The sequence below is a fragment of the Triturus cristatus genome, chromosome 5_1, assembly GCF_964204655.1.
Source record: "Triturus cristatus chromosome 5_1, aTriCri1.1, whole genome shotgun sequence".
Taxonomy (NCBI): Eukaryota; Metazoa; Chordata; class Amphibia; order Caudata; family Salamandridae; genus Triturus; species Triturus cristatus.
Window position 1 is genome coordinate 18,571,925 of NC_140587.1, and position 17,833 is coordinate 18,589,757.

At 48.6% G+C, this 17,833-nt stretch overlaps 1 protein-coding gene across 1 annotated transcript in view; it reads right to left on the reverse strand.

Annotated features, from left to right (window-relative positions):
- Positions 1–11,023, reverse strand: part of LOC146829975 (vomeronasal type-2 receptor 26-like) — a 59,926-nt gene extending 48,903 nt beyond the window's left edge. Inside the window, exon 1 of the mRNA XM_085604005.1 lies at positions 10,921–11,023. Within this exon, the coding sequence (XP_085460131.1) occupies positions 10,921–10,927 (7 nt within the window). The 5' untranslated portion in view covers positions 10,928–11,023. The remainder of the gene's footprint in view (positions 1–10,920) is intronic.
- Positions 11,024–17,833: the final 6,810 nt, after the last annotated feature.

Genomic DNA, 17,833 nt, shown 5'->3' on the forward strand with positions numbered 1-17,833 from the left:
TACCCCTGTGGGCAGCGTGCATTGTACGTGAAAGGTAGGACAGGCCCTGGTGTGTGTGGCATGTCCTGATAACGAATTACAGCCTACTTCATTTTTCACTATTGCAAGGCTACCTGTTCCCCATAGGCCAGAATGGGCAATTTGATTATAGCATCCTATAATCCTAACTGACCCAGGGAACATGGTAGAAATTCGAGTTTAGTATGCCTGAACTCAGAATGATAAAATACATGGTTTTAACATTCTGTGTTTGAAAATACCACTTTTAGAAAGCAGGTATTTTCTTACCTAACCATCCAGCCTGCCTCTGCTAGCTTGTGTATTATCTGTCTGGTTTGTGAGTGACAGGGGCCGGGGGAGACTCCAAAAGACAAGGTGAGTCAGCACAGGGCTGAATAGACCTATCTGCACATAGATGGGTGGGAGGAGTTACACCTGGGTCTGACTAGGGCTGTGCCTGCCTTCCACAATGCTGGCTCCACCTCCTGTGGTGTGTCTGATGACCCTGGTCTACACTGACAAAGGAAGAATGTGCACACTGGCAGAATGCACCCAGAACTGGTTTGAACTAGGTACAGGACCCTCTGCCTTCAGAGGACAGGGGATTTGGTGGTATAAATATTGGGGCCCAGACCCCAGAACTTTAGATTCATTCTGAACTAAGGAACCTCCCAGGAAGAAGGACCGGGAAAGCTGGAGGAGGAGTACTGCCCCTATGCTGCGTGTTGAGGGGTTGGCCTGCAGTGGCTGCTTCTGTCTTGGATAGGGAAAGGACTGGACTGTGCTTTCATCATCCTGCTGTTAAAGTGTTCTCCAAAGGCTTGACATAGAGCTTGCCTCCTGTTGGAAGCCTCAGGGATAGAAAAGACTTCAAAGAACTCACTAGAATCAAGGAACCTGCCAAAAAGAAGAGCTGGAAGAGCTTCCAGGAGGAGCTGTGTTGTTGCTTTGTTGGGTTGGCCTGCAGCTGCTGCTTCTGCCTTGGGCAGTGAAAGGACTGGACTGAACTTTCTCTACTTGTGCTGAGTATCTCCAAGGGCCTGAAATCGAGCTGGCCTCCTGTTCAGAAGTCTCAGGGACTGCAAAGACTTCACCAACCTCTGGGTACCACTCTTGGAACCGTTGTTTCAGTTGCCACAGAGGAGAGGGAACCACGACCGACTCTGTCACCGACTCCGTCACTGGCCTTGCGTCCTGAAGGCACCACAGGTCTCACCATCAGCATCTTGCACCGCAACCTTGATCTCACTGACGACGACGACCACCGCTGCCACCACCGAGCCACTGCTTGTACCGTAACCTGTGGACATCGCAGCCCGTACCGCCTCGCTTCACTTCACTGGCCTGGTCTCACCGACACGGTCGCCTCTGGCTCAAAACCAATCACCGCCTCGTCCCGCACAGCTGCCCAGGTCGACCAACGCCAATTCCCGCCATCCGGCTCTGTCGCCTGCATCGCAACCTGCCAGCACCGCATCGAGCATCGTCTCACCCTGCACCGCACGCCTTGGTCTCACTGACGCCGTCTGGACGATCGTCACTGAGCCACTGCCTGCACCAGATCGAGAGGACACCGCTCCCTGCACTGCTTCCACTTTGCATCACAACCTGCCAGCACCACATCGAGCACCATCTCACCCTGCACCACACGCCTTGGTCTCACCAATGCCGTCTGGACGATTGTCACCGAGCTACTGCCTGCACCGCATCGAGAGGACACCACGCCGTGCATCGCTTCCACTTTGCACCGCAACCGTGACGGGCGCCACGACCAGCTCGCACCTCCGTGTAAGCCGCAATAAGAAAGGTGCTGTTACTGAGTCTGTTCACACTGTTGCTAGCCCGTACTGACGCGGTCAGCTGTAAGTGCGAGACTCTGTTGTTTTCAGCATCGCGGTAGGCTCGGACCGAGCTACCGTCTCGTGCGAACTGTTTTCAACATATTTTCGCAATATAAAGACATCCTGCGAACTATCTGTGTTTAAAGTACTGTATTGTGGATTTTTATCGTATTTGGTCTTGTTTTAAGTATATAAAAATATTGGATATTTTTCTAAACTGGTGTGGTGTCCTTTTGTAGTGCTTACACTGTCTTACTGTTGGCTATGTGCAAATGCTTTACACACTGCCTCTAAGATAAGCCTGACTGCTCATGTCAGGCTACCAAGGGGGTGAGCAGGGGTTGTTTTAGGAGTGTAACTCCCTTACACTGAATAGGAAGAAGGGTCCCTACTCGAACAGAGGTGCAAGCCCTTGCCAACTAGACACCCCCATTTCTAACATTGATGGCAGTGGTAGGATAGGACTTGTGTTTGTACTTAACTTACAGTGATTGGTGTGCACTACTACCATATCGCAAACCATTACGTGCCACATACTGGTTCTTTTTCTGTTTGGCCTATTTTTGATCTTGCCAGTTTGAACTTGCCACTTCAACATGCCTGAATCTAGAGCATCATCAATTGCATCAATGGAAAATGCCTTTGAGGAGGATAGGTTGTAATCCTACAACATAAAGGAGTTCAAAGCGATTTGCAAGAACCTGAAAGTCCAAGTCAGAGGCCTCACCAGGAAGGATGAGCTACAAAAGGTGCTGAGGGCCTGGGTAGCAGCCAGACATGCTAGTGGGCAATCTGATGATCTCAGTGAGAGGCAGAGGAGCCTATTGCAAGGGTGGATGTGCTTTTGGGAGGGGGGAACTCTCCAGGCCAGGCGGCCGTGGCTTGTCCCCAGAGGAGGTGGAGGACAGGTGGGAAGCAAGGAAGTTTGAGTTGGAAAAGCTCCGGATGGAGAGGAAAATGGAAGACAAAAGAATAGCCATGGAAGAAAAGAGGATGATCTTGGATCATGACCTTAAAATCAGAGAGCTTGAGCTGGATTGGGAAGCTGGTAGGGCTTTGTCCAGCCCAGATGGTGGCAGCAAAAATGTAGTGTCCAACACTGAGGGTGAGGTACACACACACACAGATTTGAGGCCCTCCTTCAAGGAGGGGGTTGACATACACCAGGGGGTTCAGGATTGTGAGGTTACTCCACTGGTGCCCTGAGGTGGATTTGGGGAACTGGCACAGGGGATCATATTTTTGGGAGTGGGAGGGACACTCTACTGACTCTAGATGAAAGGTGCAGGGAGAGAGGTTCCCCCATGATAGAAGTCCTCGTAAGTGAGTATGGAGACCAGCCAGAAGAGCATGGGTGAGAGACAGCAACAGTCAGACACTGTCTCACCAGTCTTGTGAGAATGAAGTGGGATATTTTTCTGAGGCACTGGATGGTGGGGCAGTGTGATTCAATTGTTGGAGAGCATATTTTAAGTCCCTGTTTTCTAGAGCTATGCCAACACCCGGTGGAGTGTGAATTCTCTGACCCCAGGAAGTTTGTAATGGAGACAGACCTTTTGGTGGATTCCAGAGGGTCTGTAGAAGCACCTGGGGGTGACCCGGAAGGAAGTGGCTGAGGTTTTTTCCAACCAAGGGTGGTGAGAAAGGTTTGTGGTAGCCCAGATAGGTCCCGGTGTCGTGGAAAGGGTGTAGGGACTCACGTCCTATCTCCGTGGAGAAGGAGTGGGAAAGGGCTGAGGCCCAAGGTGCGTGAAACCCAGTCCCAGAGCCTGGGTCGTTCAATGAGGGAATGCCAGGTGGGGAGCCTAGGCTGTACTGAAAGGCCACCCATTGAGGGGGATCCCCTAGTGTCTGGGGGAATAGGGGGGCTGCTGTAACCAGCATCCCACCGGTCCTGGAGTCTGGCAGCACTGCTCCAGTTGGGAGGGTGCATGAGTCCAGACAAAAGGGTGAGGGGGGACGTCGTCCCCAGTGGAAGGACCAGTGGGCCAGGGATTGCCAGCTCTGATGTCAGACCACCCCTGGACTGACCCTGGTGAGGCCCTGGCCTGGGGGGTCTTAATGCTCTGTCAGGTGGACAGGATGCTGGAGACCTTCACCAGGCAGGCTCTCGCACAACTCATGAGGAGTGTGTTTCCCTGGGGGGGGGGTTGGTATACTCCCAGGAAATCCTGGGTTGCCAGGCACAGGGCCAGCCTAAGAGTACAGACCCTGGGTCAGAGGGCCAGGTTCAGGGTATCCCTCCTGACCTAGAGGGAGGGGTGACTGCTAACAGTCCCCCTACCAGTTTGTCTTCTGGTAGTGCCGCTTCCGGTGGGATGGTACAGTGCCCCAAGGAGGAAGAACGGGTGCGGGAGAGCCCACCCCAGTCCCTTGTTCAGCCTCAGGGTACAGACCCTGAGCTGGTGTACCAGTTGCAGGATAGCACCCCTGAACTGGTGGGCGAATTTTGCAGAACACCTGCCACAGCTCACCTGACAATTCTGGAAGGGGGTACCACTCCAGGTGGGAGGGTACAGTGTTCCAAGGAGGAGGACCGGGTGTGGGAGAGCCCACCCCAGTCCCTTGTTCAGCCTCAGGGTACAGACCCTGAGCTGGTGTAACAGTTGAAGGAGAGCACCCCTGAACTGGTGGGCGAATTGTGCAGAACACCTGCCACAGGTGACCTGACAATTCTGGAAGGGGGTACCGCTCTAGGTGGGAGGGTACAGAGCGCCAGGGTGGAGGACAGGGTGTGGGGAGCCCACCCCAGTCTCCTGTCTAACCACAGGGTACAGACCCTGGGCTGGTGGGTCAGTGCCATATTGGATATTTTTCTAAACTGGTGTGGTGTCCCTTTGTAGTGCTTACACTGTCTTACTGTTGGTTATGTGCAAATGCTTTACACACTGCCTCTAAGATAAGCCTGAATGCACATGCCAAGCTACCAAGAGGGTGAGCAGGGGTTATTTTAGGAGTGTAACTCCCTTACCCTGACTAGGAAGAAGGGTCCCTACTTGGAGAGAGGTGCAAGTCTTGCCAACGAGAGACTCATTGTCAGTGAAATTGATCTCCCTCCCTCGCAGCTACACCATTAAGTGAGGCCTTCCCCAAAGCCCCTGCACTCTCGAGTGTTGGTGTTTGAGGCCCTCCTCCACCCACAGGTTTCATTCTCTTTCTACGCTTTTTCTCTCCTCTTTCACTCGTTTGTTACTTCACTTCTATCTCCCCCTTCCCTCTCCTACTGGGTCTTTCCTCCATTTTCTGTCATTTTCCCCTCATTTCTAGCTCCCCCTTAACTCTCCTGTGTCTTTCCTCCATTTTTCATTCGTTTTTTACCCTCATCTCAATCTCCCCCTTTCACTCTCCTGTGTCCTCTGTGTCTTTCCTCCACTCTTTCTTGCACTTTTTCTGTCGTTTTCCCCTCATTTCAAGCTCCCCCTTCACTCTCCTTCTGTGTCTTTCCTCCGCTTTTCACTCATTTTTTATCCTCATCCCAATCTCCCCTCCTGTGTCCTCTGTGTCTTTCCTCCACTCTTTCTTGCACTTTTACTGACTTATTTGCACTTTTCTCTCCCTTTCTGCCTTTTTCCTTTTGCCTTTTTCAGCCTGTTTTTCCCCGCCGCTGCTGCCCCCGCTGCCCCTCTCCCCCAGCACAACCACTGCGACCGTCCAAATACAACTCCCCTCTCCGCTCCCTCCTCCCAGCTGTCCAGCCCACCCCGACCCGTACTTAATGACGGCCACTGCGGGGACAGGCGAGCAAGACCACTGACTCATTGTCAGTGAAATTGCTCTCCCTCCCTCGCAGCTCCACCATCAAGTGAGGCCTTCCTCCATGCCCCTGCACTCTTGAGTGTTGGTGTTTGAGGCCCTCCTCCACCCACAGGTTTCACCTGCGCCTCATCCCTGGCGGTCCAGTGGACCTCTGTCTCCATTCTCTTTCGCCGCTTTTTCTCTCCTTTTTCACTTGTTTTCCCCTAACTTCTATCTCCCCTTCACTCTCTTTCTGGGTCTTTCCTCCATTTTCTGTCGTTTTCCCCTCATTTCAAGCTCCCCCTTCCCTCTCCTGTGTCTTTTCTCCATTTTTCACTCGTTTTTTACCCTCATCTCAATCTCCCCCTTTCACTCTCATGTGTCCTCTGTGTCTTTCCTCTACTCTTTCTTGCACTTTTTCTGTAATGTGGCTGGACTGTGGGAGGTTATCAATCATTGACTACTGCACCAGCTGTGGCTGGACAGTGAGAGGTTGGGATTCATTAACAACTGCACCAGCTGTGGCTGGACTGTGAGTGTTTGTGACTCATTGACTAATGCACCAGCGGTGGCTGGACTGTGAGAGGTCGGGATTCATTGACTACTGTGTCAGCTATGGCTGGACTGTGAGAGGTCGGGATGCATCGACTACTGCACCAGCTGTGGCTGGACTGTGAGAGGTCGGGATGCATCGACTACTGCACCAGCTGTGGCTGGACTGTGAGAGGTTGTTAATCATTAACAACTGCACCAGCTGTGGCTGGACTGTGAGAGGTTGGGATTCATTGACTACTGCACCAGCTGTGGCTGGACTGTGAGTGGTTGTGAATCATTAACAACTGCACCAGCTGTGGCTGGACTGTGAGAGGTTGGGATTCATTGACTACTGCACCAGCTGTGGCTGGACTGTGAGTGGTTGTGAATCATTAACAACTGCACCAGCTGTGGCTGGACTGTGAGAGGTTGGGATTCATTGACTACTGCACCAGCTGTGGCTGGACTGTGAGAGGTAATGAATCATTAACAACTGCAACAGCTGTGGCTGGACTGTGAGAGGTTGGGATTCATTGACTACTGCACCAGCTGTGGCTGGACTGTGAGTGGTTGTGAATCATTAACAACTGCACCAGCTGTGGCTGGACTGTGAGAGGTTGGGATTAATTGACTACTGAGCCAGCTATGACTGGACTGTGAGAGGTTGAGAATCATTGACTACTTCGCCAGCTGTGGATGGACTGTGAGAGGTTGGGATTCATTGACTACTGTGTCAGCTATGGCTGGACTGTGAGAGGTTGTGACTCATTGACTACTGCACCAGCCGTGGCTGGACTGTGAGAGGTCGGGATGCATAAACTACTGCGCCAGCTATGGCTGGACTGTGAGAGGTTGGGATTCATTGACTACTGCGCCAGCTGTTGCTGGACTGTGAGAGGTTGGGATTCATTGACTACTGCGCCAGCTGTGGATGGACTGTGAGAGGTTGGGATTCATTGACTACTGCGCCAGCTGTTGCTGGACTGTGAGAGGTTGGAATTCATTGACTACTGCGCCAGCTGTGGATGGACTGTGAGAGGTTGGGATTCATTGACTACTGCGCCAGCTGTTGCTGGACTGTGAGAGGTTGGGATTCATTGACTACTGCGCCAGCTGTGGATGGACTGTGAGAGGTTGGGATTCATTGACTACTGCGCCAGCTGTGGCTAGACTGTGAGAGGTTGGGATTCATTGACTACTGAGCCAGCTATGACTGGGCTGTGAGAGGTTGGGATTCATTGACTACTGCGCCAGCTGTTCCTGGACTGTGAGAGGTTGGGATTCATTGACTACTGCGCCAGCTGTGGATGGACTGTGAGAGGTTGGGATTCATTGACTACTGCGCCAGCTGTGGATGGACTGTGAGAGGTTGGGATTCATTGACTACTGCGCCAGCTGTTGCTGGACTGTGAGAGGTTGGGATTCATTGACTACTGCGCCAGCTGTGGCTGGACTGTGAGAGGTTGGGATTCATTGACTACTGCGCCAGCTGTGGCTGGACTGTGAGAGGTTGTCCATGCACAGTTTGGAATGCTGGTGCTGGATTCCTTGATGTAGATTTACAAAGGAAGCTTTGTGTGCGTGAGATAGTATTCCTGCAGGACATCTTTACTTACGCTTAAATGCCTCTGCGAATCAGCCCAACATATCGAAAATGTGAATAAACAATAATAATAATACACATATTCAAGGGTTATTCATACATATGTTGTACACATAGAATGGTCTGTGTGCTCAGAGGGCTGTGACATTTTGGGAGTTGGACTTATCAGGTTCAATGTACAAAGGCCCAAAATGCCGTTAAAAGGGAGCTCGTGTAGTACTACTTCCTGTGGAGCTTTCATGATTCAATTTCTTTGATTTTGGCCTCATCTTGTACATACTGTGCATTACCCTTAAATCTCCTGTCACCCATCACCCATCTAACTCAAACTAATGCCATTTCTTATGTGATACCTCGATCTCATTATCTAGTATTGTGCTCATTTGCTCTCTTCATAGCATCCCTGTATTTCTAGGTTGCATTGCAGTGGTTGTACAAACAAGCAATACAAGTCTCTGTCTGCCTTCACCGTGAGGCCTTCAAAAAACTGAGGTGATGCACTGAGTCTCACTCAAGCCAGAGTCTTCATCCAGCTTACAGTTTGCCAAGCTCCAATCTGGAAACTGTGTGCAGTTTTGGAATCAGGGTGGCCGGATTGTAATGAGGGTGCACCTAGCTCCTGATGAATGCACTTTATCTGACACACAGAAGAGTTGAAACATGTTGACTTGAAGTGAAGATTTAATTAAGTGCATTCCTGTTTTTAAATTTGTGGAAGGAAGTTAGCAGATGTACCACTGACATCCTAGCCTGGTGATTATTCTGTGTTTGGGAAGATTTTGTTCTTCTAGGGTGATTATATAATCAACATGAACAGCAGAGTCAAGCTGCCCTCTCAAAAAAGTGATCCGGAAACATGTAGAAGGCTTTTAATAGTTAATATCATCCCTCATGGAAGAGGGACATGCTTTTAATAAATATATACTCCCATATAATATATTTACTTATCCTTTACTACTGAAATGACATGCCATATCCTAGTCTATTGCCACAAGCAGCATGTGAACATCTGCTCTTTCACTTTTGTATTGCCCTCTGTTCCCCTTTCATTTTGGGGTTTTCTGAAATAGGTGACTCCCTTTGTGCTCTACAAGTGCCCACCAATTATAGGAGTTAGCACTGGGACTAAAGGGCCTCACCTGTATTACCCTGGAGAAGTTCAAGAGATTAGGAGATTAGCTCAGCATGTTTCACCCACTAAAGTAAAAGATGGATTTACAAGTCACATACAATCAGTCAATCAATCTGGCTTTATAAAGGGCAGCAAACAACCATGAGGGTCTCAAGGCACAGTTAGGGAAAATCATAAGAAATCAGTTGGAAAAATGGAGGAGAGGAAAGAAAAAGCAGTAACAATATGAGGCAAAGAGTAGGAGAAAGCACCACACAAAATGGAGGAAAGGAAGAAGAAAGCAGTAAAGAACAAGGCAAAAGTAGGAGAAAGCACTCAGAAAACAGGGGGAGAGGAAGGGGAACGCAGTAAAAAACAAGGCAAAAGCAGGAGAAAGCACTCAGAAAAACAGGGGGAGAGGAAGGGGAAAGCAGTAAAAAACAAGGCAAAAGCAGGAGAAAGCACTCAGAAAAACAGGGGGAGAGGAAGAGGAAAGCAGTAAAGAACAAGGCAAAAGTAGGAGAAAGCACTCAGAAAAACTGGGGGAGAGGAAGGGGAAAGCAGTAAAGAACAAGGCAAAAGTAGGAGAAAGCACTCAGAAAAACAGGGGGAGAGGAAGGGGAAAGCAGTAAAGAACAAGGCAAAAGCAGGAGAAAGCACTCAGAAAAACTGGGGGAGAGGAAGGGGAAAGCAGTAAAGAACAAGGCAAAAGCAGGAGAAAGCACTCAGAAAAACTGGGGGAGAGGAAGGGGAAAGCAGTAAAGAACAAGGCAAAAGCAGGAGAAAGCACTCAGAAAAACAGGGGGAGAGGAAGGGGAAAGCAGTAAAGAACAAGGCAAAAGCAGGAGAAAGCACTCAGAAAAACAGGGGGAGAGGAAGGGGAAAGCAGTAAAGAACAAGGCAAAAGCAGGAGAAAGCACTCAGAAAAACTGGGGGAGAGGAAGGGGAAAGCAGTAAAGAACAAGGCAAAAGCAGGAGAAAGCACTCAGAAAGGCAGGAGAAAGCAGTAAAAATGTGACAGAAAGCTGTAGAATACAATCAGAAGAACGGAGGAAAGGCAGGAGGAAGCAGTAAAACAAGATAAAAAGTAAAACAGCACGGGAGAGTTGGGCCTGGGGCCAGTAGGATTGGACTGAATGATTAGACGGAATGGAAACCTGTGTGCACCTTGTGATCTTGTGAATAATATTGACTATACCAGAACACAGGTCACATCAATCTGTGGTCTCTTAGATTTCCGGTACCAAGTGTTTACATTGTAATTAGGGGTCAGCCAACATTCACCTTGGAATTCACACATATGATCTGCCATACATGTGTGTGCTTATACTATCTAAAATATAAACAGCTCCTTTGTTCTTATTTATTTCCTGCTAAAAGTCTTTTTCTAATGCATTTGAATTCCATTTGACCCTATGCCAATAAGATTTATTAATTATTCAGGACCGTATGGCACCACACGACATTGCACAAAAGACAATTAGGTTTACATGAAAAGAAATACAAAGCTAAAGTCTTTCTTCTCGCTCCCTTCATGCTCATGATGTGCGCCTGATCTGATAGGCGTGTGCATTATGACACGTTAGATGATGGTTGGACAACCTACTAAAACAATGCCAGTCCCTAAGCAGGGCTATGTGTTTGGAAGGGAATAGATGTTGCAGACAGGTGTAAAATTAAACAAAATGGTAACACTACCAAAATTGGCAACATGTTCTTAGCAAAGGTATTCTGAAATAGGTGACATACCTCTTAGGACTTTCTCCGACCCAAACATTGAATGTTCCACTGTGGGTGGACACCTATATCATGCATATGTGTGCATCCGACACGTCTGCAGACGAAATGCACACACAGGCATCAATATATTTGTGCTAAATACTCACTAACGATGCAAGATCCACACCACCCTCCCTGAGGTCAACTCGTAATACCGTGGTCTTTGGAAATCCGTAATGAGGCCCTAACTGCTTTATTTCATCTCTTTTGAGGTTTTGTGTTGCAGGCACCATTCCTCTTCTGACAACAATAACTATTTTTCCCAGTATTTAACATCTATTGATAATGATGCTTAAGGGATTCAGTTTCTCACATACCGGTCATGTTGGAAAACTCTCCATCCGCACATGGCACACAGTCGAAGCAGCAGACTGGCTTCCCTTCTCTTGGTGCTTTGCGGTACCCTGGGAGGCAGCTCTCACTGCAGACAGAGCGCGGAGTCTGTGAAGCAAACACAAAGAAAGAAGAATTGGTGCTTATCTGTTCAGTGGCAGCTGCTAGCCGGCCCGAAATATATCTTTCACCACACACACTAATGTCCACGTGGACTCATCTGCTTAGGCACAAAGAAGTTAAATACATTTTTTAAATTGCATGATTGTTTTATTGATTTTAGTAAGCTTAACAAAGTTTTGGAGAATTTGAACATAATTGAGTGTCATCTATTTCATTTTCAGTGTTTGACTGAAACTTCAAATAAGTATGTTTTAAAAATGTGTTTTTTGGGGGACATATGCTAATATTTAAAATGTATTCTATGGAACATTTCATATTTAATGAGTCAAATTTAATTTCATACCTCATTGTAAAGGCATGAAAACATATTCTAGAATGTGCTTTTATTTTGCACTACATTAGGGTGCTTATTAACGAGCCCCTTGCCCCGCCGCGAGTGTCACCTTTTTGTTGCTCCAGCGGGGGAAATTACGACTTTGTATCTATGAGGCGAAGTCACTGTAATTGGATTTTGAATGGCCGCAGAGAGATATAGAGAGCAGCGCAAACTGCTATGTTGCCTTACTCTGCGCTCCGGGGGTGTTCCATGGGCCGTGCGGTGGGCTTTCCCATGCAACCTGCCATGGATTTTGACGCTTTCCCAAGTTTACATGATCATGCAAACCTGGGAATGCGCCAAAACATTATGCCTCCCCAGGGAAGCGCGGAGAAATAACTTTATTTCTCCTCATTTTTTCCTCTTTTTCGTGAGTGCTGGATTCTCCAGCACACATAGAAAGAGTACAAGGCTTCCAGGATTGTCTTTGTGCAGGAAGGTGTCCCTTCCTTTACAAAAACAATTCTGCCAACAACACACACACCCTGCACTGTGGTGCACGGTTGCCAGTGTTGGCGCTATACTGATGAAATAGCTCCATTGCAGGGGAAAGGACAGGAATGCACTGTATTGCACAAATACAGTGCATCCCAGCCCTTTTACTTTGGCATCAGGAATCACTGACAAAATTTCGACGGACAGAATATCGAGCTACAAAAATATCGACACAAAAATATCAAAGTCAAGAATATCGACATCCTATCTCCATCATGGTATGTACAAAAATATCAACAACAAAATATCGACACAAAAATATCGAAGTCAAGAATATCCACATCCCATCTCCATCATGGTAAGTACAAAAATATCAACAACAAAATATCGACACAAAAATATCGAAGTCAAGAATATCCACATCCTATCTCCATCATGGTAACTACAAAAATATCAACAACAAAATATCGACACAAAAATATCGAAGTCAAGAATATCCACATCCTATCTCCATCATGGTAACTACAAAAATATCAACAACAAAATATCGATGTCAAAAATATTGTAAAACATAACGTTTTTTTTTAATGGTAAAAAATAATGTAAAATAAAGTAAATAATACATATAATTAACCCCTTCGGTGCTCACCGAAAGAGCTTCCCCAACCTCCCGAAGCCAATTTACATTTTCTTTGCAATGCCGATCGCGCGCATTGCGCGCTGATGTCATTGCAATGAAAATGAAACTGAAATGAGCAAAGAGGCTCATTTCAGTTTCACTTTCTATGTCCTTGGGGCTATCTCAGCCCCCTGAGCACGTACAAAGTCAGGAGAAAAATCATTGGAAAGGGGAGTGGGGGTGGATCCCTGCTTGGGGATCGCCCCAGGAGGGCGATCCCCAAGCAGGGATCCACCCACTAGACACCAGTTGTGCTCCCCCAAAAATTGGGCATGTTCAGTCTTTATGCCCCCTTGGGGGGCAGATGGGGCAGTAGCCTCCAATCTGCCTCCAATAGGGTCAGAAAGCACCCTAGACACCAGGGATAGGCCCGAGGTGCGGGCTGCCCAGAATGGGCATGCAAATGCTGCCCCTCCAGGAGGAAAATGGGGCAATAGCCCCTGATCTTCCCCCGGGGGGGCGGAAAGCTCACTAAGTGCCAGGGATTTTTTTATATATAGGCAGGGGTAGCCCAGAATGGGCATGTCAAGGCCCCCACCACCCCAAAATATGGTAGTCTTTCTGATCCCCCTAGGAGGCAGATGGGGCAATAGCCATACCTCTCTGGAATCCCCCGGTTGTCTAGTTTTCAGAAACGTGTGGGTTTGGTAGGTTTCCCTAGCTGGCCACCGAGCATGGGCCAAAAACCCAGGTGACCTCCCTTGCAAAACCAGGTTGTTTTGTGATAGGCAATTTTGATGTCGCCTCAAAAGGTTTTGGGCCCTTGCCTGTCGCGGGTACTTGGGCCTCCCACACAAGTGAGGCACCATTTTTATCAGGAGTCCTGGGGGAACGCTGGGTGGTAGGAAATTTGTGTCAGCCCGGTGATGCCACAACTTTCCCACACAAAATTTAGTGGGAACATTGATTTTTTCAGCTAAATTAGAGGTGAGCAAGGGAATTCTGGGTAAGAAAAATTTGGGGGATCCATGCAAGCCATACCTCCCTGGAATCCCCTGAGTGTCTAGTTTTCAGAAATGTGTGGGTTTGATAGGTTTCCCTAGCTGGCCGCCGAGCATGGGGCCAAAAACCCAGTTGACACCCCTTGCAAAAACTGGTCGTTTTGTGATAGGCAATTTTGATGTCTCCTCAATATGTTTTGGGCCCTTGCCTGTCGCGGGTAATTGGGCCTCCCACATGAGTGAGGCACCATTTTTAACAGGAGACCTGGGAGAACACTGGGTGGTAGGAAATTTGTGTCAGCCCGGTGATTCCACAACTTTCCCACACACAAATGTGTGAAAAAAGTATTTTTTTTCTGCTAAGGTTGAGGTTTGCAGGGGATTCTAGGTAAGAAAGCATTGGGGGATTCATGCAATCCATACCTCCCTGGAATCCCAAGGTTGTCTGATTTTCAGAAATGTGTGGGTTTGGTAGGTTTCTCCAGCTGGCTGCCGAGCACAGGGACAAAAACCCAGGTGACACCCCTTGCAAAAACTTGTTGTTTTGTGATAGGCAATTTTGATGTCTCTTCAATATGTTTTGGGCCCTTGCCTGTCACTGGTACGTGGGCCTCCCACACCAGTGAGGCACTGTGTTTAACAGGAGACCTGGGAGAAAACTGGGTGGTAGGAAACACCTCCAGGACCTCGTGGCTGAAGAGTCAAGACACCGATCAACTCACCTGAAGCACCCGACCTCTGTGGGTATTGGTCCACCCTGACCTCGGTCACGGGCAAGTGACCCAGACTCTGTCCTCACTGCTTTCAGGTTCCTTACATCCTAGATCCAGGCTTGGATCTCTCCGGACACTTCTTCTCTTCACGGCAGCAGCAGTTCTTTGCAGGCTTCCATTGAAATCGACGACGCAACCCGACACCAAAAGACACCTATGCACCCGGCTTCATGGGTGAGGTAACTTGAGTACTCTGGTGCTCCCGTGGGTGCTAGCCCTAGAACTTCCTAAGTCCAAGAGGGTTTGGTCCTGACTCGATTAGAAGTGTCCCTAATCTTTAAAATTCCAACCGTGACATTCCCCATAGAAAGTAATAGGAACCCGCGGTTGTGTTTCCACACTGCACACAGTTCCCATGGGTCCCCTGTGTTCCTACCTTGGGTGGTTCCTTGGGGTCCCAGCGATTCTAGAGGCAATAGGCCTAGTACCTATTACAGTTGTGGTTCTTATACCACTTTTTTAGTATATGGTTTGGTACGCCCCTAGGGCTCAAACGTGTATTTGTGCTTTTACTGTTGCATAATCACTTGTAACTTTGATACTTCGAATTCCAGTCTCATAAAGAGACTAGAGGGGTGTGTTTAACCTTAAATACATATATTTTTAATATATACCTGGTGTGGTTGTATTTTCATTTGATCATTGAAGAGATTATAGACTGGTAAAACAAGCTACCTTACATTCCTTCAAGACTTAGACTGAAGGCTGCTCTCCATAGCTACCACTAGAATAGCTTTCACATAAGGTTGTCTTTAACCATTCACCATAAGGGGTTGTTTGGAACGATACAAGGTGCCCACTAGAACTAGTGGACAGCATATATCAGGCCACCTTCTCACAATTTGTGGATCAGGTCATTCATCCTACCCCTCCAGAGGAGTGCAAATCCTTAGCCATTTGGAAGAACTTTGACCCCATCTCTGAAGACGCCCTCCTCAAATGCATCCTCGAAACAAAGCCCTCCAACCATTCTCTTGACCCCATCCCTAGCGCCATTGCCATCGACTTCTATACCCATTCTCTTTCCTATTGGACCACTCTGGTTAACCTCTCCCTCTGTCAAGGCTCCCTTCCTGTTTCCTTCAAAACTGGGCAAGTTACCCCTCTGCTTAAAAAATCGAACGCTGATGCGAACGACCTCAACAACTTCCGACCCATCACTAACTTACCTTTACTTGCGAAAATCACCAAAAAGATGTGTAGCGAAACAACTCTCCCGTCATATCAAGGACCATAATCTTCTTGACAATTCCTAGTCTGGCACTGAAACAGCCCTGCTGCAAGTGATTGATGACGTGTTGCGGATACTCGATTCGGGGAGTCTTGTCTTCTAATTCTCCTTGACCTTTCTGCAGCCTTTGACACTGTCAATCACAACACTCTCCTTAACACTCTTCAACAGAGAATGGCCATGGAGGGCACTGTGCTTAAATGGTTTGCTTCCTTCCTCTCTGATAGATCCCAAATGATCAAAATAGTGAACAGTCTTTCATCTCCTTTGGCAGTAGGTCAAGGTGTTCCTCAAGGCTCTATACTTGAACCCACTCTGTTCAACCTCTATTTAGAACCATTGGGAAATCTTCTAAGTAAATCCGGGATCCTCTATCATCTCTATGCGGACGACACTCAAATCTACCTCAAGGTGTCCTCCACTCACGATCTCTCTGTTAGACCTGGCACCTTGGCGTGAGTCTACCTTCCACTTTTTGTCGCTGTGCCTCATGTGTTTTGCTGGTGTTAGCTGCTCAGAGCACTGTGCCACTGCCAACCAATGCCACAGTGCAAGTGCTCCCTATGTGAAATGTATATGTTGGTTGAATTCCATGATTGGCTTATTTGGTTTACTATCAGACCCCAGTAAAGGGCACCAGGAGTGCCAGGGCGTGTAAATGCAAATGCCGCTGTTGGGCTTGCAGCACTGGTTGTGCCACCCACAGAAGCGTCCTGGTAAAATGTGTCTAGGTCTGCCATTGCAGAACCTGCGTGCAGTCTGGTACTAACATGCTGACTGGGCAAGTGCACACACTTGCCAGTCCCTAAACCTTTCCTTAACATCATATTAGTCACCCCTATGGTAGGCCCAAGGGCAGGGTGCATTGTAAGCATAAGGTAGGACAAGCCCTGATGTGTGTGGCATGTCCTAATAGTGAATTACAGCCATTTTCGTTTTTCACTACTGTAAGGCTACCCTGTTCTCATAGGCCAGCATGGGATGTTAAGATTGTTACATCCTATGATCCTAACAGGCCCAGGGAACATGGTAGAACATTGAGTTTGGTTTGCCTGAACTCAGGATAATAAGGTACATCTTTCAGTAAGGTTTATTTTAATATTCTGCGTTTGCAAATGCCACTTTTAGAAAGTTGGCCTTTGCTTGCCTAACCATTTCAGCCCGCCTCTGCGTGATGTGTATCTGCTGTCTGGCTTGTGTGAGTGACAGGCCTGGGGAAACCCAGATGGGCAGGGCTAGGTAGCCTGGTGGAGAATAGGACGATTGGCAGGTAGATGGGTGGGAGGAGCGCACCTGGGCTCTGAATAGGACTGTGCTCTGCCACCACAATACCGACTCTGCCCCCTGTGGAGCGTCTGATGACTCTGCCCCCTGAATGAAGAAGCCTGCATCGCATCAACAAAGTGCTCCAGAACTGGACTGAACTAGGCAAGGGCCCCCCTGGCCTGGGAGAACAAAAGAAATGTAGTATAAATGTAGGAGCCCTGCTCCTAAGAAACCAGATCCTGCTACAAGATGAACCTCTGCCTGAGGGGAAGGAACCGGGAAAGCTGTATGAGGAGTACTGTCCCTGACCTGGCGGATTGGCCTGCAGTGGTTGCCTTGCTTCTGAAGGAGAGGAGAAAGATTGCTGATAAACTTTGCTTCAACTTGTGCTGTTTAAGGTCTCCAAAGGCTTGTGCTGAGCTTGCCCCTGAACGAAGTCCCAGGACCAGGGCACTTCACCCCCCTTGAGAACTGCCGTTCTCCCCGTGAAGCTGACGGCGAGAAAAGTGTGCGCCTCTCAACTCGGCGCGTACTTTGGCAAGCCTGTGCCCCCCTGCCCGGCCCGAGCACCGCGACTAAGGCCCCTCGAGCCGTAGCTCGCAACATAAAGGAAGGACTTCGTGACAATTGTTATTTGCCCCTCTCCGCATCGTATCCTTTTGCGTGCCCTCTTACCCTTGCTGAGGGCAGGCTGTGGTGTGTAGAGTGGTTGGTACGCGGCTCCTCCCCGGAGCGTACTGCCTGCTTCGCATCGTGCTGAGAACAAAGGCGCCGCTCTCAAGGTACGGCTCGAACGCCGCAATGAAGAGCCAGCGCACCATACACCCTTTCCTGTCCCCCTGAGCATCGCGACTGAGGCCCTCTTCGAGCCGTAGCTCGCACTGCAATTGAAAGGACATCACGTTGTACAAACACGCTGGGATTCACCGCATCGTCCGTGACGAACTCCTGAAAGATAAAGGTACTGTGCCCCCTTCGCACCGTAAGGTGCACGCATCGCCCGGAGCGTCTGCAAACGCTTGTGAGCCCCGCTCGCAAGCCTCTTCCAGTCATGCGAACCGCACGATGTGCAC